This window comes from Mangifera indica, unplaced genomic scaffold, assembly GCF_011075055.1.
Source record: "Mangifera indica cultivar Alphonso unplaced genomic scaffold, CATAS_Mindica_2.1 Un_0024, whole genome shotgun sequence".
NCBI lineage: Eukaryota > Viridiplantae > Streptophyta > Magnoliopsida > Sapindales > Anacardiaceae > Mangifera > Mangifera indica.
The window spans coordinates 288,539-314,964 of record NW_025401116.1 but is presented as its reverse complement, the minus strand read 5'-3'; the positions used below and the strand labels follow the sequence as shown (position 1 = coordinate 314,964).

Sequence of the window (26,426 nt, the reverse complement as noted above, 5' to 3'; positions counted from 1 at the left end):
ATTACTTATAAGATTACTGGGTATAAATGATTACTATGTTTGATAAAATTTGATAGGTATAAATAATTATTGTGTTTGGTTAAAGGTAATAAAAAATTACTAGTAAATTATTTTATTTAAATGCCCTTGAATATAATTATTTTTAAATATTTTTTATATTATTTGTCATATTAATTAAAAATAAATTTATTATTATCCTGAAAAAATTAATAAATAATAATTTTTCTATAATAAACTAAAGATTATCCCAGTAATCTTTAAATACCTAAGGGGAAGGTGGTAATCAGATTACCACCTATATTACCTGCCACGTCAGCATTGGTAATAGAAGATTACTGTAATATTTTATTACTGACAAACCAAACAAGGGAATAAAAAATAGATTACCAAGGTAATAATAAATTCCCCCAATCAAACGTACCCTAAAAGTTTAAAATAAACTAGTATACTTCGTATAATATCATTACTAAGTAAACATAATGTATACAATTTTTATGACAGCAAAACCAACGGCTCTGATCTTATGATCACTGTAGTTAGAAATGGAACGACACAGAGGTACCTCTCCTTTCATTACTTCTTCCCCTTCATGCTCCATTAGACTTTTCTGAGTGCAGAGGAGGGCAATATCGCACAAACTTCAAACCGACTCAGAATGACCGAAGAAGCGCAAGATATAAAGACTGTGAAGAAGGAAGCGCACGATAACATGGAATCTCAAATTAACGTTGCTATGCACTCTCGCATAGCTCACTTCAAAGAACAAGCCGAGTATACACTCATAAACTCTCACTCTCTGTATATATTTATGTTTTGTTGTTCAATGAAGGAGTATAAATTCAATTATTTTATTATTTGAGTGATTTTTTTGTTCTATTATTTCTATATCGTGTTTAGAAAGTTGATTTTTGTGGTTTAATCTGTTTAATTATTGAATGGGATCGTCGGGGACTGGTAGGAGGATTTTGTTTACTTTAATTCTGAGACATTGATTAATTGTAAAAGAATGAATCAATACTGTGATAGAGAGACAATGTTAGGCTGAGTATAATCCTACTTTTGATTAGACAAAAACTGACCTTGTTCACATAAAAGAGGCCATGAATCGTTTTGTCTTGGTGATGGTGTTGCTCAAGTGAGCTAGTGGTGTTTTGAGCTAGCGTTTAGTGAGTAAGATTTTCAATTCCTATGTGGACTTTGGCTTGAAGTGGAAATTGATCCGTGTCTTGACTTCTGTGTTACTAAAAAGTGATTTTGATGGTGTAAGCTTTCTCAAGGGACTTAAAGGGTGAATAAACGTTAAATTCTTTTTGTTACAGAAGTTTAGGGTTCTAGGACAGTGGAATAAGGGAGGGTCCTGAGACGGCTGGGATGATGTTTTGATGTTGACTGTTGTGTTGATGATTAACTACAAGTACGTGTTTTGATCCACTTTGCATTAGTAGAGGGTAGAATATTGGACTCAGCTGGTTAGAATAGAGCATTGGTATCTTATTGGCTCAAGTCTTATTTACAATGAAGCCACCATTGATAATCCAACAGCCAATTTGTTTTTTTTTCTTTTTTCTAAAATCCACAATGTATGGATGGAATAAAAAAAGAACTTGTTGGAAATAAACTTGATGCAAATCAAAAGAGATTTTGGAAGAAGTCAAATGAAAGACCCATGTTTGAAGATGATTTCTTGCCAATTGGGGGATGAAAAGTATGTTATTTAGTTTTGTTTTCTAAGTGATAAGGAAAAATAGAGTTAAAGGCTAGTAAATGCATTTGAACCTCCCTATTTCTTTTAGTCTTGTGTTCTAAATGATATTCCAGTTTCTCTTTCTAGGTTATATGATTTGCCAAAGTTCAATTCAATGTCCAAAATAAAGAGAAAAGATTAGAAAATCCAGTTTATGTGATAAAATGTTGATTGAAGATTGTTCTCTTCTTGGTAATTTGCTTACTATTTTATGTGTAGCTTCCTTGATTTCCTTATTCTTTTGTGGCCAAATATAGTTTTACATGCAAACGGTCCTTGCTATTTAATCTTATGTTTTTTCTTTTGGGTTGTGCTTAAAACTTGATGATTATCATGTAGTCATCAGAATATATGTGGTGGTGCTGATTAAATTTATTGCATAGTATCTTGATTAATACCTTAGCTTGAGTTGTTCATGTATATAAGCCAAAAAATGAGAGTGGTTGAATAATTATTGCAATTTGTTCCCACTTGCAGTTCTTTGACTTTTGAGGGGGTTCGAAGATTGTTAGAGAGGGACCTTGGTGTGGAGACATATGCTCTGGATGTGTATAAGAAATTTATAAAGCAATGTTTGGCAGAGGTACCCTTTTCATGTCTAAATACTTCTTCAGTCTTCTTCTATGTATTGGTAGGTTATATTAGAAGGCATATATCCTGATGTTCACTTTTTATTTTCTTTTGCATTGAGTTATGTGTTACATTTCTCATTTAATTACTTGTTTTTGGTTGAAGTGATTTGGTAGTTACTTAACATTTATCATAGAAAATAAATTTTATTAGTCTTCAGTTTGTTGGAAATTCTTGATTGCTTGTTAGTGGGTACAATATAGTGAAGCCTAAAATCTCTTTATTTGACCTTCTAGTACGTAAACATTGAATCATAGAGATTTGGAAAAGATGTGCATACTCTTGTCACGTTTTTGGGAATTTGGTGCCACTGCTTGCACATAGTTCTTTTAGTCTTGGAAATATATTTGGTAGGTTATATTATCATCATCACCTTTTTGTTATGACTAGTATTGTATTGTCATTTCTTTAATTATTATCTCTAATATTTCATCATCATTTATGCTAGATTTGCTAGCAAATTTTTTATTTTCAAGTTTTGACTGTTGATATAAGATTTCAAAGTATTATATATACTCACATTTGCTTGTATTTGATTATCTCTTAATGGTAGTGCATGGATGATACTGGTGACAACAATGCCTCAAATACTTCTAGGAAGGCTGCTAAACCAGATTTAAGTTCAATAAAAGTAGAAGGAGAAAAAATTCTTAAAAGTTGTCAGTCAACAAAAGACATAAAAAAAGAACGTTTCTCCGATGATGCAGAGAAAATGGAAGACTCGCCAGTACTGGGCCTTCTGACTGGAAATAAAACACCTAAATCGGAACCTGAGGAAACTCAAGGCCATGATAAAGAACCTCCAAGTGAGGGAGCAATAAAGATGGCCATCATAAAGAAAGCTGCTTTCATCAAAGCTAATTCTGAGTATGCTACTTCATTATTTGAAACTTTATTAATTGTATTTCTATTACTCCATGTGTATACACCCTCTCTTTTATCATATTGTGCATTTATGTTCATATTCCCTATGCTTATGAATTATATAAGTTTTCAGTTGAATCATTTCTTTGATGTATATTTTCCTGGGGTTCAAGTGATTGAAACATATACTATTTCTTGCTTTCTTTCAGAACAATTACAATGGCTGGACTTCGTCGATTGTTGGAGGAAGATTTTAAACTTGATAAATATGCTCTTGATCCATTTAAGAAGTTGATTAGTGCAACGTTAGATGAGGTGAGTTGTTGAAGATGCATCATTTATTTATTACAGTTACTTTATTATGTGAGTTAACATTTTGGTAATTACCTCTGGTGTTTGTCAGGTACTGAGATCTGATGAAGTGCCTTCAACTGTGGGGAAGAATAAAAACGTCAAGAACAATTCTTATAGCAAAGCATCTAAAAATGTCACTAGTGAAGCAAGTTCTGAATCATCAGAAATTGAGACCAGAGAGAAAGAAGATGTAAAACCCAGAAAGAAAATTGTTTCAAAAGAAAAGTTGCAGAATTCTGGAGGGCTTAAAAAAGGGAAAAGACTGGAAAAGGAAGCCAATGTATCTGACAAGAAGCGTATCAAAACTACAAAAACAGTGGCAGAGGATAATAGTGATGCAAAAGAGAGTGAGATTGTCTCTGAAGATGATCAATCAGAATTATCTGCTGAGAAACCTGTGAAGGTCGTCCTTTTTATTTGTCAAAGATCTCTTCCAAATCTAAAAGCTGATCAAACTCATCTTATTATTTTCATCTTGTTATCAAATGCAGAAAAAAGAAGTTTCAACTCTAGCATACGGGAAACGCGTAGAGCATCTAAAAACAGTGATCAAATCCTGTGGGATGAGGTTCTACTTCAACTCAGAATTTTTTAGCTTACAATTGTTATCTACGTTGATGCCTTAAATTGTTTACTTCTTTTGCAGTGTTCCTCCCTCAATTTACAAGAAGGTCAAGCAAGTGCCTGAGAATAAACGTGAAGCTCAACTAATAAAGGAATTGGAGGATATACTTTCTAGGGAAGGACTGTCTTCAAATCCTTCTGAAAAAGGTAGGCATTTTTATTGTATTTCCTAGCTTTGATATGTGAACTGTCAATCTTTGGTGCAATGTTTGCTGATGGCAGACATTTACAATGATAGTTAAGTTGTTTGTTATCTTGTCACTTGTTTCAAGCAAATATAAGCAGATTAAAAAAAGTCAAATATAGGGCTGTTTACTTTTTAAATTTTCACTTACCCAATCTAAGTATGGTGATTTAGGTTAAATTACATTTGTTCTCACACATCCAAAAACAGAAGTAAGATTTTTGAAAAGCATTGAAGGATTAACTGCCTTTAAAAGAATAACTTGTGATAAATGGTCATGCGAAAAACATTTTTTTGAAGATCTGAAGTTTACTGGATTTCTCTATATAATCCCTTAGGTAAATGGGATCAGATATTGTCTTACAAACTGGAACATTGTTCTTTTCCCTTCCATTAGAGCTGGAGTTGGTGGAATCTTCCTCTTTCTTGTTAATTGCTTGATTTCACTCTTGGGCAATGAAAGAGAATTTGTGGAACAACCCTGTCCTTTGTGTTCTCATAAGATCTAGGGCATTGTCATATGGATGCTCAAGGCATCTAGTGTCCTTGAGGTTGCAGGATCTTGGTCCATGAGTAGAAAAACTGTCACCACTAATCAGATTTTAGAGTCTTGTTGTTATTAAGGTTAACTGGTCCTTGTTTTACTAATGGGGTTGTACAGACCCTAATATGTTTGCAGCATGTTTGATGCATTAAGATTGATAAGTAGTGTTTTTGTTTTTGGAACAATATATCCATAGAAATCAAGGAAGTCAAAAAAAAAAAGGAAAGAGCAAGAGAACTTGAAGGCATCGACATGAGTAACATTGTATCAAGTTCACGTAGAAGGTCCACAACCAGTTTTGTTCCTCCACCAAAGCCCAAAATACCTGAGTTAAGTGATAGTAGTGATGAAGACAGTGGCAATGATGACGACAGTGACAACGTTGATGAGAATAATGACAATGCTGATGATGGTAGCCAAAGTGAAGAAGTAAATGAGGGTAAGTCATCTAAAGGATCTTTTGTGCCCACTTTATTTTTGTTGTTGGTTGCATCGGCAGCAATTCATTATCACTACATTCAATGATACAAGGACTTGGGTCATGTTATTATTTGCTTTTCATGGCTAAGCTTTTGGGCTTCAGTGTTTAATTTAGGTTTGGCTTTCATCTGTTTAACCTAATTGTTTGTTCCCTAACATGATCTTTACCCAACATTTGCAGAGGAGGCCGAGGACAGTGATTAAATCCTGCATTGGTAGGGTAGAAGATGATGAGAGGAGCTTCAATTTATCTTGTAATGTCATTGATATCCTTTTAATTTAGTTTTTATATATATTGCATTGGGTGTGGTGGCAACAGGCAACCTTTGATGAGATCCTGCCCACACCTTTACTATAGCCAATTTGATAATTTTCAAGGCTATCGTCTCCAGATTAGGTTGTAGATTTAAGCTTAGATTGTTGTATGTTGACATTTCAGTTATGAGTTATATTAGTTATAAATGTCAAATGTTCTTCCTAAATGTGGACTTGGTTTTTTGGGGGTGGACAGCACTATTATCTGTAAAAAAAAGAAAAAAGCTTCTGCTGATTCAGGTTTTTTAAAGATTGAAAAGAAATGACAGGGCATCTCTTTTCTAACTAGGTTCAACTGGTTGATTCGAATCAATTACTTGGATGACAGAATATCTTGAGCACCTATGATGGTGATCACATTTGCTGGTACATGATGTTTAAACATAAAATTGAGTCCTTGTAAATAGGCAGATCCAGATGCTCTTATTTTAGGATAAGAGGGACAATTGCTTCCATTACTGAACTGAAAGACACTATATTCTCCTTTAGGTGTTTCAATTGCAGTATATGTAGAAGGCGTTGATACAGAAAAACCCTTTGTGTAAGGTTCGAAATGGTTAATTAAGGTAAGAGTAAACCGATGACCCTGTAGTCATTTGGCCAGCTATTGAAAGGAAAAAACTTGCATCTATTCCCCAATAATACAACCAATCCCGTCTCCCTCCAAACTTAGCGTGCTTGTTTCCCATCATAGGGCTTTCTATCCATAGATTTAAGTCATTACCAAACAACTAATTTGTTCAGAACTTCGTTGAATACTTCTGTAGGTAACGCGGAGCACCCTTGGCTTAACATTATAACGCAATCTATCAGGCGAACCGCCTAAGTCAACAACTATTGGCTTGGGTGATTGGTCCTCGCCTGAGCTAATAGCTGCCGACTTGGATGTTATATGCAACTTTTCTTTGCTGCGACATTTCAGCACCAACAACTGTTTGACCCATTTGCCAACTGTTTAACCACACGCTTGTCACCCGTAGTTCCTATGCTTGGCCTTCAACATTTTGCCCCCACATTTCTCTCCAAACAAAAGATAAAACATTTTTGTTTTTCCACCTGCTTAATAAAAATTTTAATAAATTTTATTTACAAATTTAATATATAAGTGGGAAAAAAAACACGTTTAACAATTAAAAAGTGGAAATTTGTCGTGTTCTCCAAAATAAATGCCAAGACGATGACAGAAAAAAGCCAATCAGTATTGCTCGTCTCGTAATTTAATTTCATATTTATATAATCATGGCCAGGTCTCTTCTGTGACTTGCTGGACTTGAATGGGCTCCTTCTTGTAAAGTATAATCTGTAAAGTGGCCAGTCAGTCGGCTTCATCTTTTACCCGGGAAACAAAAAAAAAAAAAAAATGTTTTCTTGAACACAGATTATGAATTGTTAATTTGTGTATCGAGATGATGTTAACCCAACGCAAGCCATAGAAAAAGGTGACAGTTCAATTATGATCTATATAAAAATTGATATTTGTGGAGAACATTTTTAATTTTTTTTTTTTTTATAAATATTCCTATTTGGTGGAATTTTGGGAGGCCCCATCGACTGCATTGTCATCTTTGATCGACGCAGCATTGTTTGTAACAGGAAGTTCATATTGTTGATGATCATCTTTCTCAACTGTGAATGCTGCTTCTTGTGACTCTGAGCTTGCAAGATCTTTGCTTTGGCCCCACACGTAAGTGTAAAGTCCCACTGTTATCACAATGGCTCCAATTACGCTGAAATTATACAATAATACTACTTAGAATCTAATTATTTTAATGATACACATTTGTTTTCTGATAATAATATTGTTACCTTCCCAGATGCAGTTGCTCAGCTAAAAATATGACCCCTAAAGCTGCAGTGACCACCATGGATAAAGGGCTGAAAGCCGCTATAAAAACTGGCCCTTGGTCTTTGTTCACCACACCTTGCACATAATACCCAATCACCAATCCCTTCATTTCATGTTAAAATCCATTCATGAAACTTTGCGTACACAGTTTTGAATACCCAAACGAGTATACAGATAATATGTTCTCATATGTTTGAATGATTATAAATTAAAGATAAAGTAATATCTAATTACTCACTGAGTAAGCAATGGCAAGAAGCCTGGAGTCCCAGCCTACTTTCCAGACATTCATGTCTGCATGTTCCATCGCAAATGTCAAAAGAGCGACTTCCACCGCTCCCATTAAGCATACTAAAGCTGTAAGAGTCAGCTCCGCTGGATACTTCTTTATTGTGATTGACTGAGAAGAAGAACCTTACTCATTAATATATATGTTAACACTTGATTTCATAAGAGTGTTTTTTGAGAATCTCTTGCTCACTTGCAGTATGAAGAAGCCTGAATAGCTGCAACAACCGATTAGGAGCATTATGGTTCCGAGGATCCAATGTTTGCCTGCAGCTGATTCATTGCTAGCTCTGTGGTGGCTTCTTTGTTTGGTGATGATGGGACCTTTGTATAATGTCATCACCATGGCCCCTATGATTGTTATGATAGTTCCAATCACCTTGCCTAGATTTTGCGGTTTCTTAATATTAACTCTTTCTAGCCTGCTCATCAACAAATCAATATTCTCTAGACTCCACTGATAAATTATCAATAAAACTAGAACACTTGATATCTAATTAGGTATTCAAAAGATATATTATCATATGATTGAATGATTTTAAATTAAAGATAAAGATAACATCCAATATCGCATTTTCTGGATACCCCATTAGATAATCTAACCTGGGTGCTCATAATATTTCTTATAAATTAATGTATATAGTTCATGTCACTAATGGTTCTCATACTAGCATTTTCTCTTGTTACTGACATAATAATCTTGGAAGATCAATGCTATATTTACACACATTTGTGGGCATACAGGATATTATCTATTTATTCAATTATGTACTCAAAAGTGTGTGTTAACTCTTGTTGATTTCTTATGCATTAAGAATGTTGCTGAGGATCTAAATGAATGATAATGAAAAATGAAAATAATTCAAAACTGGGATTTAGTTACCTGAGAAGAATCGCCATGATAAAGGTGAATGCAGGAGCAAGATTGACAGTTGCAGATGCAAATGTTGCAGAGGTGTACTCCATTCCCATATAGTATAGATTCTGGTCAATCACTGGCCTGTTCATAATCAAACATCACCAAGATTAATTCATTTATCGATTTACATCAATACCCATTTGAAAATGTGATTAAAATTATAAACAAGTTGTTGAGAGCGTTACTCGAGTAATCCAAGCAGCATTATTTGAAGGAAGATAGGGAGAGTCATCTTTGGCCTTCTTCCCCTACATAAAGAGCCACACAAATTATCATCGACATGCAGCCAATCTTAACATTCAAATTGAGCCAAAAAGAAGGATATTAAAGCAGGAAACAAGAACAAAATGGTGAACAAAATTAAACCTTTCGAGGACAAGAGCGAAGGGTGCAATAACAAGTGTAGCAAGTATATGGCGATACACAGCGAACACATAGTGACTCAGTCCATGTTTCAAAGAAACCGCGACGATTACAAACATCCCTGCATAGCCACACTGAATGGCCACCTCCAACACATATGATCTCACTTTTTTAATCTTCTGAAAGCTATTTGATATCATCGTGCTCCCCCTTTGATCTCCCATCTTTCTCTCTCAAGCTTCACAATGGCTGTCAGTGATGATATATACAAAATTCCTGACAAACTGATGAATCAGAATGTAACATAAAGGGCAACAGCCCATTGCATCACAAAAGTCGAATTCACAGTGAAACACCTTTTTAAAACCTTGGACAGTGATGATATATCAAAATCAATTTTATTTTTCTTCTATATAATTTAGTCGCTCTTCCATTATATTATTTCATTTTCATCTCTTTTTAATTTCTTTTTTGAATTGGTTTATATTACAAAATTACTTTTTATTTCAAAATACAGTGATTTACACGAATATAAAATCCTGTGAGATTTTGATGATCCTCTGAAAAAAGTGAACCTTTAATGTCTCAATGGCACACAGAATGGAGCATTAATTTATGAAAGATATTGCCATATTAGATTTAGATTTTGAAATTAATTCTAATCTATCTCATTTTTGGACTGTTTTACGAATAAATTATTTATAGTTATGTCCTCGGGGCCAGGTTGTGATTCCATGGCCTGTGGGGTGCTCCACCCGTAATCATGTGAATTGTGTTAGAGGCTTTAGGTTTGACTAAAAGTGACAGTGAATCAGGTGAGATGAGTTAAAATCCGTATTTGATAGACTTTTGTGTTGAGTTGGTTGACCAAATAACAAGCGTGGAGCACAACTAGAGCCTTCGAGATATGCACCCATAGGTCCTTAATGAGCCCATCCACGAAATGAATTTTTGTAATTGTTTTGATCTATTACATTCACATGACATATTGGAAAACTTAGTTCATAAAAAAAAAGGTTAATAAAAAATTTTAAAAAAATTAGCCGCTACAATATCAAATAGTATCGGGTCAGCTCAAGGTACAACCTAGGTTTCTTCTTATTGGGCCTTTGCAAATTAGGCCTAAATAATGTCTGTGTCAGGTTGTGAGCCAACCTGACCCATTTAACAATATCCCAGGTGGACCTTGATATCCCATGACCAATCTCTCTCACTCTGGCAGAAGCTGGGAGTATTTAAATAATCTGTACAAATAATGATATATTAATTTTTAATTATTTAATTATATGAAAATATATTAATATATACATATAAAATTGTATATATAGTATTAGTCTTAAATAAATAATTTCTCTCAAGTAATACTAACAGAGAAGTATTTCGACACCACACGTCCAATTTAGATTCCTCTGTACCCCAAAAAACAGAATCAAATAAAAAAAAAAAAGAGAGAAAGAGAAGGTCATTGGACAATTTTTGAAGTGGTCTAGGTCAGATAAATTATATTCAAAAGCTGGGTGATTGAAGAACAGTGCACTAATTTGTTCCACTTTAAAGCATAATATATATTATATACTTAATTTCAGCATGAGGAGACAACGTCCAACGACTAAAGATGGTGCTTTCATCTTTGGATTCCAACGAGAAATCCGGTTGGCGGAATCCCATCTTATGCTAAACCGGAAACATTAGAAAGATATGTTAAGTAAATGCTTCGAGGATAAGCATTTCCTATTAAGTAACAGTTTTCTCCACTTTCTTGCTTAGTTTCTCTAAATTATTAGGCGAATATATAGATGTGGTTAGGAATAATCTGACCAGACAGCGATTTCGACAAGCAACTTATCTTTGCTCGCTTACTCATCATAGGACATTGTTGGCCACGCAATAATATATTGTCAATCTTCTCTACATTAGTTATATTTCCCTAAGGTCGTATTCCAGTTAAATAATATTTGTGGAAAGAATATATTATATAGTAAACTATAGAGATTGACATCGAATTGATAATTGAATTTCAACATAAAGTAAAACTGGTAGAGTATTACAATTTTCAGAGAGAATATTTGAATTTAAACCTATGTCACAATTGTAAAACCTTGATTTACCTGTACAATGATTATAGATTTGATTACTGTATTATAGGTTTACTGATCCAACCAATACGGGTGGGGTTCCTGATTAAAAAAGAAAAAAGAGGATTGATATATTCATATTACATGCCATGGAGAGCTTATCTTGATTACTAGCTAATTATTTAGTTCTTTAGTCATGTGTTCACATGCCCTCTGTGATTGTTCTTTTGGAGAAACTACGCTAATAAACTACTTTATGTCATTTCACATCAAATTTAAAACAAGGAAAAGTCACATCTCCCTTAATAAAGAAGAAGTTTGGAATTTAATTCCATGCAAAAATTAATTCGAGATTTAAAAAAAAAAAAAGCTGTTATCAAGCAGATTGGTATGTATTTGCATGATTGAAAATTAAATTAACATCAGATATGTAACCTTCATATCCATCCAATGTGTAATTCGGCTCCAATTAATAGTTATAAAGTTCTGGGCTAAAATTGCAGAGGAGCCTTTAAGCAAAGGAAGGCTATTACATACATCTTATGTCAGCTTTTTAGCAGTGGAATTATGGAAAGTATTATGCTGATCCAGCTCTGTGCTCATTGTTAATAGTGGTATTCACCATTTTAGTTTTATCACTTGCAGTAACTGGTAGCTGTTGGGCATCATCATTTGCAGGTAATGAACCTGAATAATCCTTGCTTTTACCCCACACAACAGAGTAGAGGCCTATTGCAATTATAATCCCTCCAATAACACTGAGAAAAAGAACACCCAAAATCGCCATTAACTTAAATCTATCTTAATCTTGAATGATATTTTTTTACTCTCACATAATGTTGAATGGAGTACCTGCCGAGGTGAAGTTTTTCGGATAGAATAATGGAGCCTAGAATAGCCACAATGATCATGCATAAAGGGTTGAAGGCTGTGACGAAAACTGGGCCTTTTGTCCTCAAAACAAGCCCTTGCACATAGTATGTGATGCCCGAACTAACTATTCCCTGTGGTTTAATTAATTAATGCAAAAAATTAACCAGTTGTTAATCTTAATCATCGTTTAGCATTTAAATATTGTAGTGTTTGGTGGTTAATTACTGTATAAAGGGCAGCCAAAAGCCTGGAGTTCCAGCCCACTGCCCATCCACTGGCGCGACGCTCTACAGCAAGCGCTATTGCTGCACTCTGCAAGGTGCCTGATAAGCATATCAAGGAGGATAGAGAGAGCTGTGCTCCGTACTTTTTTATGGTGATCGACTGAAATATGTGAATTAAATTTAATTTAGATACACGATAAAAAAAATTAGCATGAGCAAGAGGATAATTAACGAGCCATTAATGTTTTGTCTTTATAAGTTTTTTTTTTTTAAATTTTAATAACAGAAAAAATTCTATCATTATTTGTCGTTATATCTTCCCGTGAAAAGAATTATGGGAATGAGAACATTTCTCCCCTTCAAAAAGTTATGAAATTGAGAAGCATATATGTGAAATGTGAAGGCTTACTTGAAGAACGTAAAAACAGGACCAAGCGACGCAGCCAAGAAGGATTAAAAGAGTCCCAGCGACCCAGTGTTTATCTGCAGACTCACTGCTGCTGCTTTCATGGTGGCTTTCTGTGTGCGACCATGGCATATTGAGCACAGGGCCTTTGTAAAGTGTCATCAATAAAGCTCCCCCAAGAGTGACTAGGGTCCCCAGCACCTTAGCTTGGCTGTGTATTTCCTTGATGTTTATTTGCTCTAATCTGGGCTCATAATATTTTTTTCAAATGTTAGCAAATAAAGATAATCAAATAATTATGAAAGGTGACTTCATTCAAGCACTGAATCTAGATTATTTCTCTGATTAAATAAATGAAAGTAATTTGCAGTCCAGTTGATTGTTCTGGTGCATAAAGTGGCTTTAAAATTTCCACAAGCATTGAATTCTGGTATATGATTCTTACCGAAAAATGACAGCAATGACAAAAGTGACAGACGGAACTGCATTCATAATAGCAGATGTATAAGATGCCGATGTCCATTCCATCCCCAAGTACGTGAAGCCTTGATCTACGATTGGCCTGTTAATATATAAAGTAATTATTAAGCATAAGTCTGAATTCCCTTTGGCTTATGAATATATATGTGGGTTTGAAAGCATACTCCAAAAATCCCAGCGTCATTATTTGTAGGAAGATTGAAATTGTCATCTTCGGCCTTGTTTTCCTGCACCAAAGAAATTGGAAAGGAAACAGAAAGGACAAGGGTTAAATTCATATCAATAACAAGCTTTGATTAATATTTGTAAGTATAGACAGAAAAAACTTGAACACATGTTTTTTTATACATTAAGTCTTGCTTTTCGTCACTCAAACTATCTTTAGGGGTTTCATTTACTTCATTAATTAATATGTAGTTTCTTAATCACTGTAAAGGGTTTTTTTACATTAATTACAACAAGAAATATCAATACAGAAATGTAGAGATTTTAAACAAAATGAGAGTTAAAACAAAAAAGACCTTTCAAGAATCAGTGCAAAAGGTGCAAGGACAAGAGCAGCAATGGCATTTCGATAGACGATGAGGACATAACGGTTCATCCCATGGTTGAGAGTCGCCATGCTAATTATGTACATCCCAGCTGACCCGAATTGCAAAAACACCATAAGAAAATAAGGTGTCAACTTATCGAAATTCGCCGTGCTTAAAGCCATATCTAATGAAGAGAAGTTTCTCTATCTATTTGTGATTGAAAGAAAGATGCAATGAATAGATGAAGTGGCTACTCTCTTCTTATATATACACATCAAAAGTAACAACCTTTCAAAATATTATGCCTAGCTTCTGTCTTCAATCAATCTTCTTATGATTCCGATCAAGTGCGTATGTTTTCTTAATTATGTAATTATTGTCCCTGCGATTATATAAATATTCTTTTGATTAGTGCAAGAAGAGTGGAACACATCAGTGTTTTCAGTCCAAATCTATATTATTTTTTTAAGTGGATTGGACCCCAATTAATCAGGCTTTTAATGCAAGTAATTAACTCAATATCTATACAGTTTCCGTGAGCTTAACAAATATGAGCAAGATTATGTATATATATATTTTAGTAAATAATTAGGTACATAAATAATTTATTAATATGTAATTAAGTATTACTTTATTTTTAATTCAAAATTACTCAATCATCTGTGTAATTAATTGTATACTTAAAAATATACACACAGTTTTATTAAACAAATATTTATCTTTCTATCATTCCTTATATATGAAGTTTTTATTTTTATATGTTAAAAATACAACATCCCAGATATAATAAAATGCTGATGGTATATTATCTCTAGAAATATAATATAGACAACTTAACATGTCACTATGTTAAGTGGAAACTATATATTTGCATGCTAGATATATATGCATGAGGAAAAATCAGATACTTGGTAATGAAACCTGGTTGTAAATTTATATGTTTACTTTTTTTACAATGAAAAACCTCACTTGAGTCGAACTATCTTTTCGAAACTGAATCAATCACATAAAATAAAACAAACCTCGGATTCAATAACAGACTCCACAATCATTGAACCAAGTAAATTAAAATTTTAATTTTAATATGTTGTTAAATAAGACTTTAATTTATGTTCGCTTATATATAAAATTTTCTCTTTTTCCACTTAAGCTATCCCACGCGGTTATAAATTTATATGTCACACATTGTTTAATTTGTATAAAGCAACCTAATCCTATATAATATTATGATTATTTTTTTTATGTTTTTCTTAGTCAAGAAAAGTAAAATACTATATTATAAACTATTATGTGGAGAATTTTATTAGGTGAAGTGCATTGTGAGATAAGCCCAAAATGCTTAATGCCTTAATCCATTGTTTTGCTTCCAAAGTCGAGTTTTGATGGCCATCCTATTCACGCATACCAAAATAATGATCCACACATTCCTATTTCATAAATTTATTTAAAACAACCTAATACCAAATATTTTGCTTTAATTACTTTACTCATAGTGATTCCATTCCAATTCTAGGTAAAGATGACAGCTTGGTTCATAAAATAGGGTTTTATCCCTCATTAAACAAAAAGAAAATTTTTGATAAAATTACAGATGAGAACAAAGATGACTAAAATTATTATAGTTGAAGACAAGATAAATTTACTCTTAACTTGTCACCTATATATTCTCTGGATAATTTTATATTAAATTATTATTTTAACATTTGAATTATTATAAATATATTAACATCTAATAAATATTTCAATGTTATTTTAATAGGGATGGGACAGGGAAAGTATAGAAAATTTTCCGCAATGAGAGAATAGAAATTCCTCATTATTCCTATATTGGGGATTGGACGGAGACAGAAAAAGATTTCCCTTGCTGGGATGAACAAGGACAACCATCTCTAATTCCAGATTACACTTGGTATCCGTAAAGTAATTTAAATCTGAGAACATAAAGTTTGTAATATCTTGGAAATGAAGATACGTGGTTAAATGAATATGATCAACGTGGAACATACTAAAAATGCAAGCAAAATAGATAAGAAAGAAAAAGGAAATATTGGATGAAAAAGACTCCCGCCCCCAGATAATGAGATGCGTCAGTGATTCCAACTTCTAAGATTTTATAATTCAATGGTTAATAGTAGAAAATTTGCGTGTAGTTGCTTCCCATTCAGATTGCACGATAAAGTGGATAGAAATAATTAAGAAAAAGAAAAACATGGACTAAGAATTTGCGTGATATAAGCAAATTCTTAACGCCAACCCATTGCCATTTACGCAGAATATATCTAGGAATTCTTGAAAGGGCAATGGCTAATGAACATATGAAATAAACAAAGTCCAATGTGATATTCAACTCACCAGGTCCTAGAAGATAGATCTCCATGATAAAACTACTAATTTTGCTTCTTGATATGTATGCTAATAAAAAAGAGTAGTACTATGTGAATAACTTTATGTACAAACAATGATGCGTTATTATGTGATTGAATAATTGAAAATTAAAGATAAAATAATATTCAATCATATAATAACACATCGTTATTTGTATAGAAGTTTTATTGAATAAAAAAATAAAGAGAATAATTAAGAAGACCGAAATATTTGGCTCATGTGGAAAATCTAGAGAATTTTTTTATATTTGAGTAATTTTTTAAGTTTAGACAATGTTTCAAAATCGGATTGGTAGTTGAATAGGTTATCTTACTAGTTTGTAGTTCAACCAATTTAATTAACTGATTCAAATTATTATGTATATTCTAAATAGTATCAAACATTTATCACAATTTTTTAAATATAAACATATAAAATTCATTAGAAGTAATTTGTATAATTATCAATAAAAACCAAGTATATTTATTTTGTTGGCATATAAATTTTAATTTAGTAAAATATAAAAACCTATAAAAAAGCAAAAAATAATTTCAAATATCTTAATTAAACAATTAACACTTCATTACATAGATTAAAAAAACAAATAATAAATTTTATCATTAATTCAATTAAAATCTTATAAATTTAAACTTTTTTAAATTTTAATATGATAAAAATTATAAAGTTTAATATAATTTTATTAGTTTAAATAGTTTTTTCAGTTCAACAGATTATCGGATTTGTATGAATTTTAAACCGGTCAATATACACATCAACTGAATCAGGCTACAAACTAGTTTAAGGTTCAACTGATTAAATCAGCCAATTCGGTTCAATTTTAAAAACACTAATTTTAGATCATCTAGATCATTGGATTAGGATTGATGTGACAATAATCTTTATTACTTATTAGTTCTGTGTTATTAATCAAAACATCAATGATATTAAATCTCATTATTATTATTTTGGTGAGAAATCTATGTCTTTGATTCAACGGTGACCGTGGATTCGATTTAAGTGTATTTTGATTGTCTATTTGTCTGTAAATTGATAAGTCAAATGGTTGAATCATCAATCTACTTCCTCTAACTTTCGTTAACCCATTTTATTATATTAATTATCGAAACCATCATTAGGGAAAAGGACTATTTTTCACCCAACTTTTAGGTCATTCTCAAATTTATATTCACGAAAAATGAAAAATCTCTATCATCATTTTACTTATAAACTTTAAAATTTTATCATTTCCCCCCTCTAGGTTTTAAAAACTAACACCTCAACTCATCCTCAAAGTTTAAAAAATTTAGATTTTACCCCTAGAGTTTGCTTCCTTCTCCGACCACCATTGACGACCGACGCATTCCACCGATCTCCCATCTTTGACTACAAAAGACGACGAAGGACGACCCTTCATCACCCAGATTTGGATGATAAAGCGTTGTCCAGATCTGAAAGAACAAAAGAAGGACGACGCTTCATTGTCGCGTCTGGATGACGCGACGAAGGATGACGAGTCGTCATCTAGGTGGAGCTACGAAGAGGTCTCTCTTTGTTGCACCGTGCGATGAGGAGATAAAGATATTTTCATCACACCATCGCTGTCGCACCAGGAGAAGGAGGAGGTCAGAGATGACATCGGAAGATGCAGTTGAAGAATGGGGATGAAATTGCTATTTTTGAAAGATATAAGAGACGACTGAGTTTTAAAAAATGTGAAAACCCTAGGTTTGGGGGTGAAAATGTTACTTTTCAAAGTTTAAACTTTAAGTAAAGGTGAAATGTTAGTTTCTAAAACCTAAGGGGCGGAAAGTAATAAATTTTATAACTTTTTAATATAAACAATAAAATAACTATTTTACCCCTCCTTTTAACATAAAAAATTAACAGAAGTTTGCCTAAGGGTGGGAATAGGGGTTTTTCATCTTCCGTGGGTATAGGTTTAAGAATGAGCTAAAAATTAGATGAGAAATAGTTCTTTTCCCCCATCATTACAACAATCTACTTACCACACCACTTTACATTAATTGTATTAATAGCCCCCTAAAATTTTAACAAATAAATGTTCAAGAGATATAATTAAATACAGATTGAACTAATATACTATATCTCATAAACCAACCTCTTTGCATCGGTTGATTCATTAACTTAGAGATTTTATCATCTGACATTTTAATATTGGATAAGAGGCAATCTTCAAGTAGAAAAAAAAAAGTCTTTTTAATTGCTGTTTATCCCAAAGTTAATTATTACTATCATATGTTATAGGGTAGGATCGATATGTATTCATCGCTCTCCATTTAGAAATTATCCTAATGAGCAACATATATGACTAAAAACTTATAAAAAAAATAAAACCAAGAGTTAAGAGCAAAGAAATCTCTCTTAAATAATCAAATATGAGATACAATTTATAGTTGCGTTCACAGGAATAAAAAATAACCGATCATGTAAAAGGTATAAATTAAAATCTTTCATGGAGCTATTTATGTTTATGTTTTGACTAATCTCATTCAAGTTGTTATCCTGCTTTCCATCCCAGCTGCGAGGCAAGACAATTGGCAACCAAACAAAGGGTTTATTTTTTAGTTTAGATTTTTTCTTGCATTATCAGAAGTCCTTTGGGATTTCTTACGTATAAGTAAAGAATCCATTTTAATTCTTTAATGGGTATTCATGACAAATTTATTTCGGCCTTTTACAATTATAAATCAAAGCCGGGAAGGTCTTATCTCTTAAATAAAGTAGTAAGGACCCAAATAAAAAGTAGGAAAACTTCCTTTTTATTGTTATTTGTATTACGTACTTTCAGAATTATTGAACAGATGATCGTGATTATAATAAAACGATAGTTATATATATATATATATATATATATATATAAAATTTGAATATAAAGATAATATGTTATCTGTATACTTAATTTATATATCAAAAGTGTATATATATAATATAACTCTTGTGATTAATGGGTGTTGCTCCTTTACTTTTTTTTTTTCTGTGAATATAATAAAAACTAAAATATATAAAGGCCATATGAAAATTTCCCACCCAAGGTTTTGTGCTAACCGAACTTCTCACCCGTTAATAACGCCCATCCTTAAGCCAACTTTGTTAATGCCTTCCATTAGTGAAAAGGACAATTTAGTCATTTGCGTGGGTTTGTTTTAAACAAAATAAATTAAAAAATTCATTTATATAAATGAAAATATACAAAGGAATTAATGCGGGCAACTGAGCGTTAAACGCTATCTATGTAAAGTGTTGACACGTGGAGCTTTTGAAAAACGAAAGTCATTGTTTTCTTCGTCTTGGTAAGTAACGCGTCAATTTTTTGGAAAACCGTGGCGTGGCATCACATATTTTGGACACATGTCGTGCTATATGAAAAGCGAACAAAGAAAAAAGAAAATCAGCAACTCATGCATTGGCTTGCATGTCATTGCAATAAATGCACCATAATTCAAATGTAATCAACACTCAATTTTTTTTGCAGAAGATCAACGACAATGGATTTGTTTAGGATGAAGCAACCAATATATGAACAATGTGTGGAGGGTGGATAAGTAATTTCACCTTTACTTGCAAAAATCTGAGTTTTAAAAAAGGTTTTTTCTTTCATTTGCTAATGAATCAGCATGCAACAAGTGTCCAAAAAATTTTCAAACGTGATATGAACAAAATAATCGAAGTCTCTTTAGTTTCTTCTCTTGTTTGGCCTTTGTTCTAAGTGAAAATCCTCTTAAAATCGAGTGTAAGTTGAATGTGATAATCAGCAAACTATTGACGACGATGACTATTGTTGTTCCGACGATTTGAAATGTGAGTGTAGTGTTTGTAACCTAAAATGATGACAACGTAAGGGATTCTATTCTACTAGTTCTACCCATGTCAATAAGGACAACATAACAGATTTTGATGGTGGTCTTTGCAGCAAACAACGAGGAAACGTATATATACTAAGGGGTTGAAGAGTTTTTACGCAGTTGAGGTATATTCACTCAAAGTATTGGCTTAGTGTTAGGTGTTTTTTATGTTTGATGGTTTTTTGACGAAGTGTTTTTCTGTTTGAACTATTATTGTGTTGATGGTTTATGATGTTGAGGCTTACGGTTAAGCTTGGTGTTTTTATATAATATTTTTAAGGTTATTGTATGGTAAGTATGTTTTAGGGTTTTTCACGTTCTACATGGTACTATTAGTTTAATGTTTTATTTTTCCTCTTAATCGTGCTTGAATGTGTAGTGTTTGTGTAGATGCTTTGGTGTTAGATTATGTTTGTTGAGGTTGTTGTATATAGCCTGTTTATATCGTTATTGTATATTATTGATGTATATTGGTGTTGTTTGAGCAGTATATTATTGTATTAAGATACTATGTATATAATGTGTATTGTTGTTAACAATATTATTGTTGTTGTTTGAATAGTGTATTGTTGTATTAAGATACTATGTATATAATGTGTATTGTTGTATTAAAATATTGTTGTTGTATATACTACTAATGATAAATCATTGAATGCTTATTGCTCAATTGTGTGGATGCTTACCTAAATAATTACTTACATTGTATGCTTACTTGATGATCAATTAGTTACTAATTGGTTTCTTAAATGTCTACATGACCACTAAGTTACTTAGATGTTTACTGTTTCAATGAGTTACTGTTTGGTTACTTAAAGGTTGTACTTACAATAGATGCTTACATGCATATTCAAGTTGAACGATCAATTCCTTAATGCTTACAGGATACTTAAACGTTGTACTTACATTGTATACTTACATGCATTACATGATGAATTGGTTGCTGAGTTGTTTACATGGAAGTACTGTGTGTTTGCATGCATATATAATGTTTACAATATCTAAATATGTTGACGGTAATCATGTGTACATAATGTACACATGGTTACAGTTAGCAAGTGTACATCTCCACCCATATGCTTACTGTTAACTTTTTGTTTGTCCTTTTAACTGTGCTTGGATAACTCTGTTGATGTCTACATGATGCTTACTATTTGTATAGTAGCTTAACCATGCTTAGATGATTACTATGATTGCATGCTAACTTCATTGATGCTTATTGCTTGCATGCTTACATTATGTACATAACTCTCATGCATGAGTTATGCCATTTCACATCAAATTTAGAACCTGGAAAGGTCACATCTCTCTTAATAAAGAAGTTTGGAATTCAATTCGATGCAAAAATTAATTTGAGATTAAAAAAAAAAAAAAAGGTTGTGCTCATGCAGATTGGTATGTATTTGCATGATTGATAATTATATTAACATCAGATATGTAACCTTAATATCCATCCAATGTGTAATTTGGCTCCAATTAATAGTTATAAAGTTCTGGGCTAAAATTGCAAAGGAGCCTCCAGGCAAAGGAAGGCTATTACATACATCTTATATCAGCTTTTTAGCAGTAGAATTAATGGAAAGTATTATGCTGATCCAGCTATGTGCTCATCGTTAATAGTGGCAGTCACCATTTTAGTTTTGTCACTTGCAGTAATTCGTCGCTCTTCGGCGTCATCTTTTGCAGGTGATGAACCTGAATAATCCGGGCTTTTACCCCACACAACAGAGTAGAGGCCTATTGCAATTATAATCCCTCCAATAACACTGAGAAAAAAGGAATAACAAAAGTTGCCATAAACATGAATCTACTTTAATCACTACAAAATAAAGCAATAATAGAGGAAAATAAAGTATCCGCTTGTTATAAGTATTATTTTTATGATTTTAGTAACTAGTTATTTATATATTTTTTTAAAAAAATAAATTTATTATTTTAACAAAAAGAAAATAATTATTAAAAATCTATTTCTCACCGTTAAAATATTTTAACAGTAAGAAAATTTTCGTTATCATTAGTCGTTATAGTCTTTCTTATTAAAAATATTTTCATCGTTAATATTTTTAATGAGAGTAGTTATAATGACATGCGATAATGAGACTTTTTTTGTCGTCAAAACTTTTTAATAATGAGAAATAAACTTTTAACAACAATTTTTTTTATTAAAAATATAGGTTTATCTAATTTTAATGAGAGTTTAAATAATTAATTGTTAAAATCATAAAAATAATACTTATAATGATCAAATATTTATTTGTTCATTATTTTTCTTTCACTATTGTCAATTTCTTATTTTTTCAGTGAATCACGAATAATATTTTTTCACTCTTAGATAATGTTGAACGGAGTACCTGCCGAGGTGAAGTTTTTCTGATAGAATTATGGAGCCCAGAATAGCCACAATGATCATGCATAAAGGGTTGAAGGCTGTGACGAAAACTGGGCCTTTTGTCCTCAAAACAAGCCCTTGCACATAGTACGTGATGCCCGAACTAACTATTCCCTGTGGTTTAAATTTAATTAATTAATGCTACAAATTAACTAGTTGTTAATCTTAATCATTGTTTAGCATTTAAATATTGTAGTGTTTGGTGGTTAATTACTGTATAAAGGGGAGCTAAGAGCCTGGAGTCCCAGCCCACTGCCCATCCACTGGCGCGACGCTCTACAGCAAGCGCTATTGCTGCACTTTGCAAGGTGCCTGATAAGCATATCAAGGAGGATAAAGAGAGTTCCGCTCGGTACTTTTTTATGGTGATTGACTGAAACATGTGAAATTCAATTTAATTAAGATGCACAATAAAAAAACTAACATTAACAAAAGACTAATTATTGAACAGATAATATTCTCGTTAAGTATTTTTTTAATGATTTTAAGGATTGATTATCTTCCGTACTTAAAAAGTTTTGACGGCAGAATAAAAGAAATTTTATCTGTCATTTATCGATATATCTTCCCCTCAACAGTATTATAGATGGGAATAACAACATCTCCAAAGAGTTATGAAATTGAGCAGCATGTATGTGAAATGTGAAGACTTACTTGAAGAACGTAAAAACAGGACCAGGCGACGCAGCCAAGCAGGATTAAAAGAGTCCCAGCGACCCAGTGTTTATCTGAAGACTCACTGCTGCTGCTTTCATGGTGGCTTTCTGTGTGCGACCATGGCATATTAAGAACAGGGCCTTTGTAAAGTGTCATCAATAAAGCTCCTCCAAGAGTAAGTAGGGTCCCCAATACCTTAGCTTGACTGTATATTTCCTTGATGTTTATGATCTCTAATCTGGGTTCGTAGTAATTCATTGAAATATTAGCAAATCAAGATTATCGTAAAATTAGTATGTCACTTCCGGGTATAGAAGGTGGCTTCATTGAAGCACTGAATCTAGATTACTTCTCTGATTGTACAAATGAAAGTTATTTGCTGCCTGATTATTCTACTGAATAAAGTGGCTTTAAAATTTCCACCTTTTCCACAAGCATTGAATTCTGGTATATGATGCTTACCGAAAAATGACAGAAATCACAAAAGTGACTGAGGGAACTGCATTCATAATAGCAGATGTATAAGATGCCGATGTCCATTTCATCCCCAAGTACGAGAAGCCTTGATCTACGATTGGCCTGTTAATATATGAAGTAATTATTAAGCATGAGTCTAATTTCCCTTTGGCTGTTGTGAGATATTGTGCATGTATGTTTGTGGGTTTGAAAGCATACTCCAAAAATCCCAGTGTCATTATTTGTAGGAAGATTGAAATCGTCATCTTTGGCCTTGTTTTCCTGCACCAAAGAAATTGGAAAGGAAACAGAAAGGATAAGGGTTAAATTCATATAAGTAACAAGATTTTGATTAATATGAAAAATTTAAATACATGTTCTCTTGTACATAGAGTCTCGTCTTCCGCCACTCTTGTTAAGGCTTTATTTACTTCATTTATATGTAGTATCTTAATCACTGTAATGGGTTATTTTACATTAATTATAGCAAGAAATATCAATACAGAAAGGTAGAGATTTTAAATAAAAAGAGAGTTAAAACAAAAAAGACCTTTCAAGAATCAGTGCAAAAGGTGCAAGAACAAGAGCAGCAATGGCATTTCGATAGACGATGAGGACATAACGGTTCATGCCATGGTTGAGAGTCGCCGTGCTAATTATGTACATCCCAGCTGACCCGAATTGCAAAAACACCATAAGAAAATAGGGTTTCAACTTATCGAAATTCGCCATGCTTAAAGCCATGTTTAATCAAGAGAAGTTTTTTCTATCTATTTGTGATTGAAAGAAAGACGAAATGAATAAATGAAGTGGTTACTCTCTTCTTATATATACCCATCAAATATTCTGTTATCAATCAATCTTCTTCTTCTGATTCCGATCGAGTGCGTATGCTTTATTAATTATGTAATTAATTGTCCCTGAGATTATATAAATATTCTTTTGATTAGTGCGAAAAAAAAAGTGGAACACATCAGTGTTTTCAGTCCAAATCCTTTTTTCTTTTTTGCAGTCGATTGGGACCCGATTAATCAGGCTCTTAATGCAAGTAATTAACTCAATGTCTATACAGTTTCTGTGAGCTTAACAAATATGAGCTAAGTGATGTATATACATTTTTTAGTAAACAATTACGTATATAAATAACGTGTTAACATTTAATTGAATGTTATTTTATTTTTAATTTAAAATTATTTAATCATATAATGATACATCATTTGTATAACTAATTATATACTAAAAAATGGATCACATAGTTTAATTAAACATCTATTTATCTTTTGATCCTTTTTTATATGTGAAGTTTTTATTTAAAATGTTAAAAATACAACATCCTAGATATAATAAAATGCTTATAGTATATTATCTCTGGAAATATAATATAGACAATTTAATGTGTCAATATGTTAAGTGGAAACTATATATTTGCGATACATATGCATGATGAATAATCAAGTACTTTTCTCCTTCTCCCAGGCAGTAATGAAACCTGGTTATAAGTTAATTTTTTTTTTTTTACGACAAACCACTCAAATCAGATCATTCATTTATGGCAAACCAATTATACTGAGCAAAACAAACCTTTAAGTCTAATGACTAATCTCACCATCATTGAAATAAGTAAATTAAAAATTTAATCTTAATATATCTGTAGAGGATACATGAACTTATGTTTTTTAATATATGAATCTTTTTTTTTTTCACTTAAACTATCTCTTTTAGAGATTATAAATTTATATGTTATACAATGTTGAATTTGTATAAAGCAACCTAATCCTATGTAGTATTATGATTTTTTTTTTAATGTTTTTCTTGGTCAAGAAAAGTAAAATAATATATTATAAACTATTACGCGTAGAATTTTATTAGGTGAAGTGCATTGTGAGATGAGCCCAAAATGAGAAAGAGGGGCAGAGTGCTTAATGCCTTAATCCATTGTTCTGTTTTCCAAAGGGGAGTTTTGATGGCCATCCTACTCGGTCATACTAAAATAATGACCCACACATTCTTATTTCATAAGTTTATTTAAAACAACCTAATATTTGGTTTATAGCAACCAAATTTTTTGCTCTAATTGCTTTGCATAAAAGTGATTACATTCCAATTCCACGTAGAGAAGATAGTTCACCTCGTGAAATTGGATTTTTGATGTATCTCTTCCTGAATAAAAATAAAATTCTTGATAAAGTTGGAGATGAGAATGAAGATGACTAAAATCCCTATAATTAAGGATAAGATAAATATATTCCTGACCAGTTCCTTACATATTTCTAAATACTTACGTATCAAATTATCATTAAAAATTTTAAATTATTATAAATATATTTTGACATCTAATAAATATTTCAAATTTTTTCTAATAAAGACGGGGAAGGAAAAGTGTAAAGAATTTTTCCAATAGTTATGGAGAAACAAATGGGAGAGAAAATTTTCCTATAAGAAAGAGGATAAAATTTCTTATCATCCTATATTTTGGACAAGATAGAGACAGAAAAGTTTTTTACAAGATGGACAAAAATGGCCATCTCTAATTCCAGATTACACTTAGTATCGGTAAAGTAATTTAAAACTGAGAAATAAAGTTCCTAATATATGTAGGTTTAATGAATATGATCAACATTTAACATACTAAAAATTCAAGCAAAATATATAAGAAAGAAAAAAGAAATATTTGATGATAAAGATTCCCGCCCCCAGATATTGGGATGTGTCAGTGGCTCCAATTTTTATGATTTTAGAATTCAATGGCTTCAATTAGAAAATTTGCGTGTAGTTGCTTCCTTTTCAATTGCACGTGAAAGTGGATGGGAATAATTATGAATAAGGTTGGGTTTAAATCAAATTTATTCAAATTCGTATTCGAATTCGAATTCTATATACTTAAAAAAACAAGCTTGAGAGCTCAACTCGGCTTGTAAGCCAAGGCAGCCTGTTAGCAAGCAAAAATATTTTAA

At 32.1% G+C, this 26,426-nt stretch overlaps 4 protein-coding genes and 1 long non-coding RNA gene across 5 annotated transcripts; 2 read left to right on the top strand and 3 right to left on the bottom strand.

Annotated features, from left to right (window-relative positions):
* The first annotated feature begins 552 nt into the window (after positions 1 to 552).
* On the top strand, positions 553 to 5,906 carry LOC123206090 (enolase-phosphatase E1-like). Its single transcript, XM_044623213.1, has 9 exons — positions 553 to 771; positions 2,222 to 2,327; positions 2,928 to 3,241; positions 3,448 to 3,553; positions 3,642 to 3,995; positions 4,084 to 4,160; positions 4,239 to 4,363; positions 5,141 to 5,383; positions 5,606 to 5,906. The coding sequence occupies exons 1-9, from the start codon at positions 656 to 658 to the stop codon at positions 5,626 to 5,628; spliced, it is 1,464 nt and encodes a 487-aa protein (XP_044479148.1). The 5' UTR covers positions 553 to 655; the 3' UTR covers positions 5,629 to 5,906.
* Positions 5,907 to 7,541: 1,635 nt separating this feature from the next.
* LOC123206085 (WAT1-related protein At1g21890-like) lies at positions 7,542 to 9,355 on the bottom strand. Its single transcript, XM_044623201.1, has 6 exons — positions 9,159 to 9,355; positions 8,978 to 9,040; positions 8,757 to 8,873; positions 8,067 to 8,295; positions 7,824 to 7,985; positions 7,542 to 7,688 (listed from the first exon to the last, which is right to left on the bottom strand). Exons 1-6 carry the CDS (start codon positions 9,353 to 9,355, stop codon positions 7,542 to 7,544), a joined length of 915 nt encoding a protein of 304 aa, XP_044479136.1.
* Positions 9,356 to 11,601: 2,246 nt separating this feature from the next.
* Positions 11,602 to 14,054, bottom strand: LOC123206117 (WAT1-related protein At4g08290-like). The gene is made up of 7 exons (XM_044623249.1): positions 13,735 to 14,054; positions 13,378 to 13,440; positions 13,179 to 13,295; positions 12,737 to 12,977; positions 12,329 to 12,487; positions 12,083 to 12,234; positions 11,602 to 11,988 (listed from the first exon to the last, which is right to left on the bottom strand). Exons 1-7 carry the CDS (start codon positions 13,926 to 13,928, stop codon positions 11,808 to 11,810), a joined length of 1,107 nt encoding a protein of 368 aa, XP_044479184.1. The 5' UTR covers positions 13,929 to 14,054; the 3' UTR covers positions 11,602 to 11,807.
* A 5,486-nt stretch (positions 14,055 to 19,540) lies between these two features.
* LOC123206103 lies at positions 19,541 to 22,681 on the top strand. The gene is made up of 3 exons (XR_006499943.1): positions 19,541 to 20,098; positions 22,303 to 22,446; positions 22,556 to 22,681. It is a non-coding gene; the product is annotated as an uncharacterized LOC123206103 (long non-coding RNA).
* On the bottom strand, positions 21,371 to 24,258 carry LOC123206102 (WAT1-related protein At4g08290-like). Its single transcript, XM_044623231.1, has 7 exons — positions 24,023 to 24,258; positions 23,692 to 23,754; positions 23,479 to 23,595; positions 23,014 to 23,254; positions 22,574 to 22,732; positions 22,322 to 22,473; positions 21,371 to 21,736 (listed from the first exon to the last, which is right to left on the bottom strand). The coding sequence occupies exons 1-7, from the start codon at positions 24,214 to 24,216 to the stop codon at positions 21,556 to 21,558; spliced, it is 1,107 nt and encodes a 368-aa protein (XP_044479166.1). The 5' UTR covers positions 24,217 to 24,258; the 3' UTR covers positions 21,371 to 21,555.
* Positions 24,259 to 26,426: the final 2,168 nt, after the last annotated feature.

What these genes read in the sequence shown, in the direction of transcription:
- LOC123206090 (XM_044623213.1), top strand. Translation starts at nt 656, where the DNA reads ATGACCGAAGAAGCGCAAGATATAAAGACTGTGAAGAAGGAAGCGCAC. An exon ending in CACTTCAAAGAACAAGCCGA is followed by an intron (nt 772 to 2,221) that starts GTATACACTCAT and finishes TCCCACTTGCAG; the next exon opens with TTCTTTGACTTTTGAGGGGG. An exon ending in TTCATCAAAGCTAATTCTGA is followed by an intron (nt 3,242 to 3,447) that starts GTATGCTACTTC and finishes GCTTTCTTTCAG; the next exon opens with AACAATTACAATGGCTGGAC.
- LOC123206085 (XM_044623201.1), bottom strand. Translation starts at nt 9,355, where the DNA reads ATGATATCAAATAGCTTTCAGAAGATTAAAAAAGTGAGATCATATGTG. An exon ending in CAGGCTTCTTCATACTGCAA is followed by an intron (nt 7,986 to 8,066) that starts GTGAGCAAGAGA and finishes TCTTCTTCTCAG; the next exon opens with TCAATCACAATAAAGAAGTA. An exon ending in TTCTTGCCATTGCTTACTCA is followed by an intron (nt 7,689 to 7,823) that starts GTGAGTAATTAG and finishes CATGAAATGAAG; the next exon opens with GGATTGGTGATTGGGTATTA.
- LOC123206117 (XM_044623249.1), bottom strand. Translation starts at nt 13,928, where the DNA reads ATGGCTTTAAGCACGGCGAATTTCGATAAGTTGACACCTTATTTTCTT. An exon ending in TTTTGGCTGCCCTTTATACA is followed by an intron (nt 12,235 to 12,328) that starts GTAATTAACCAC and finishes ATTAAACCACAG; the next exon opens with GGAATAGTTAGTTCGGGCAT. An exon ending in GAAAAACTTCACCTCGGCAG is followed by an intron (nt 11,989 to 12,082) that starts GTACTCCATTCA and finishes TCTTTTTCTCAG; the next exon opens with TGTTATTGGAGGGATTATAA.
- LOC123206102 (XM_044623231.1), bottom strand. Translation starts at nt 24,216, where the DNA reads ATGGCTTTAAGCATGGCGAATTTCGATAAGTTGAAACCCTATTTTCTT. An exon ending in CCTGTTTTTACGTTCTTCAA is followed by an intron (nt 22,733 to 23,013) that starts GTAAGTCTTCAC and finishes CACATGTTTCAG; the next exon opens with TCAATCACCATAAAAAAGTA. An exon ending in GAAAAACTTCACCTCGGCAG is followed by an intron (nt 21,737 to 22,321) that starts GTACTCCGTTCA and finishes CTTTTTTCTCAG; the next exon opens with TGTTATTGGAGGGATTATAA.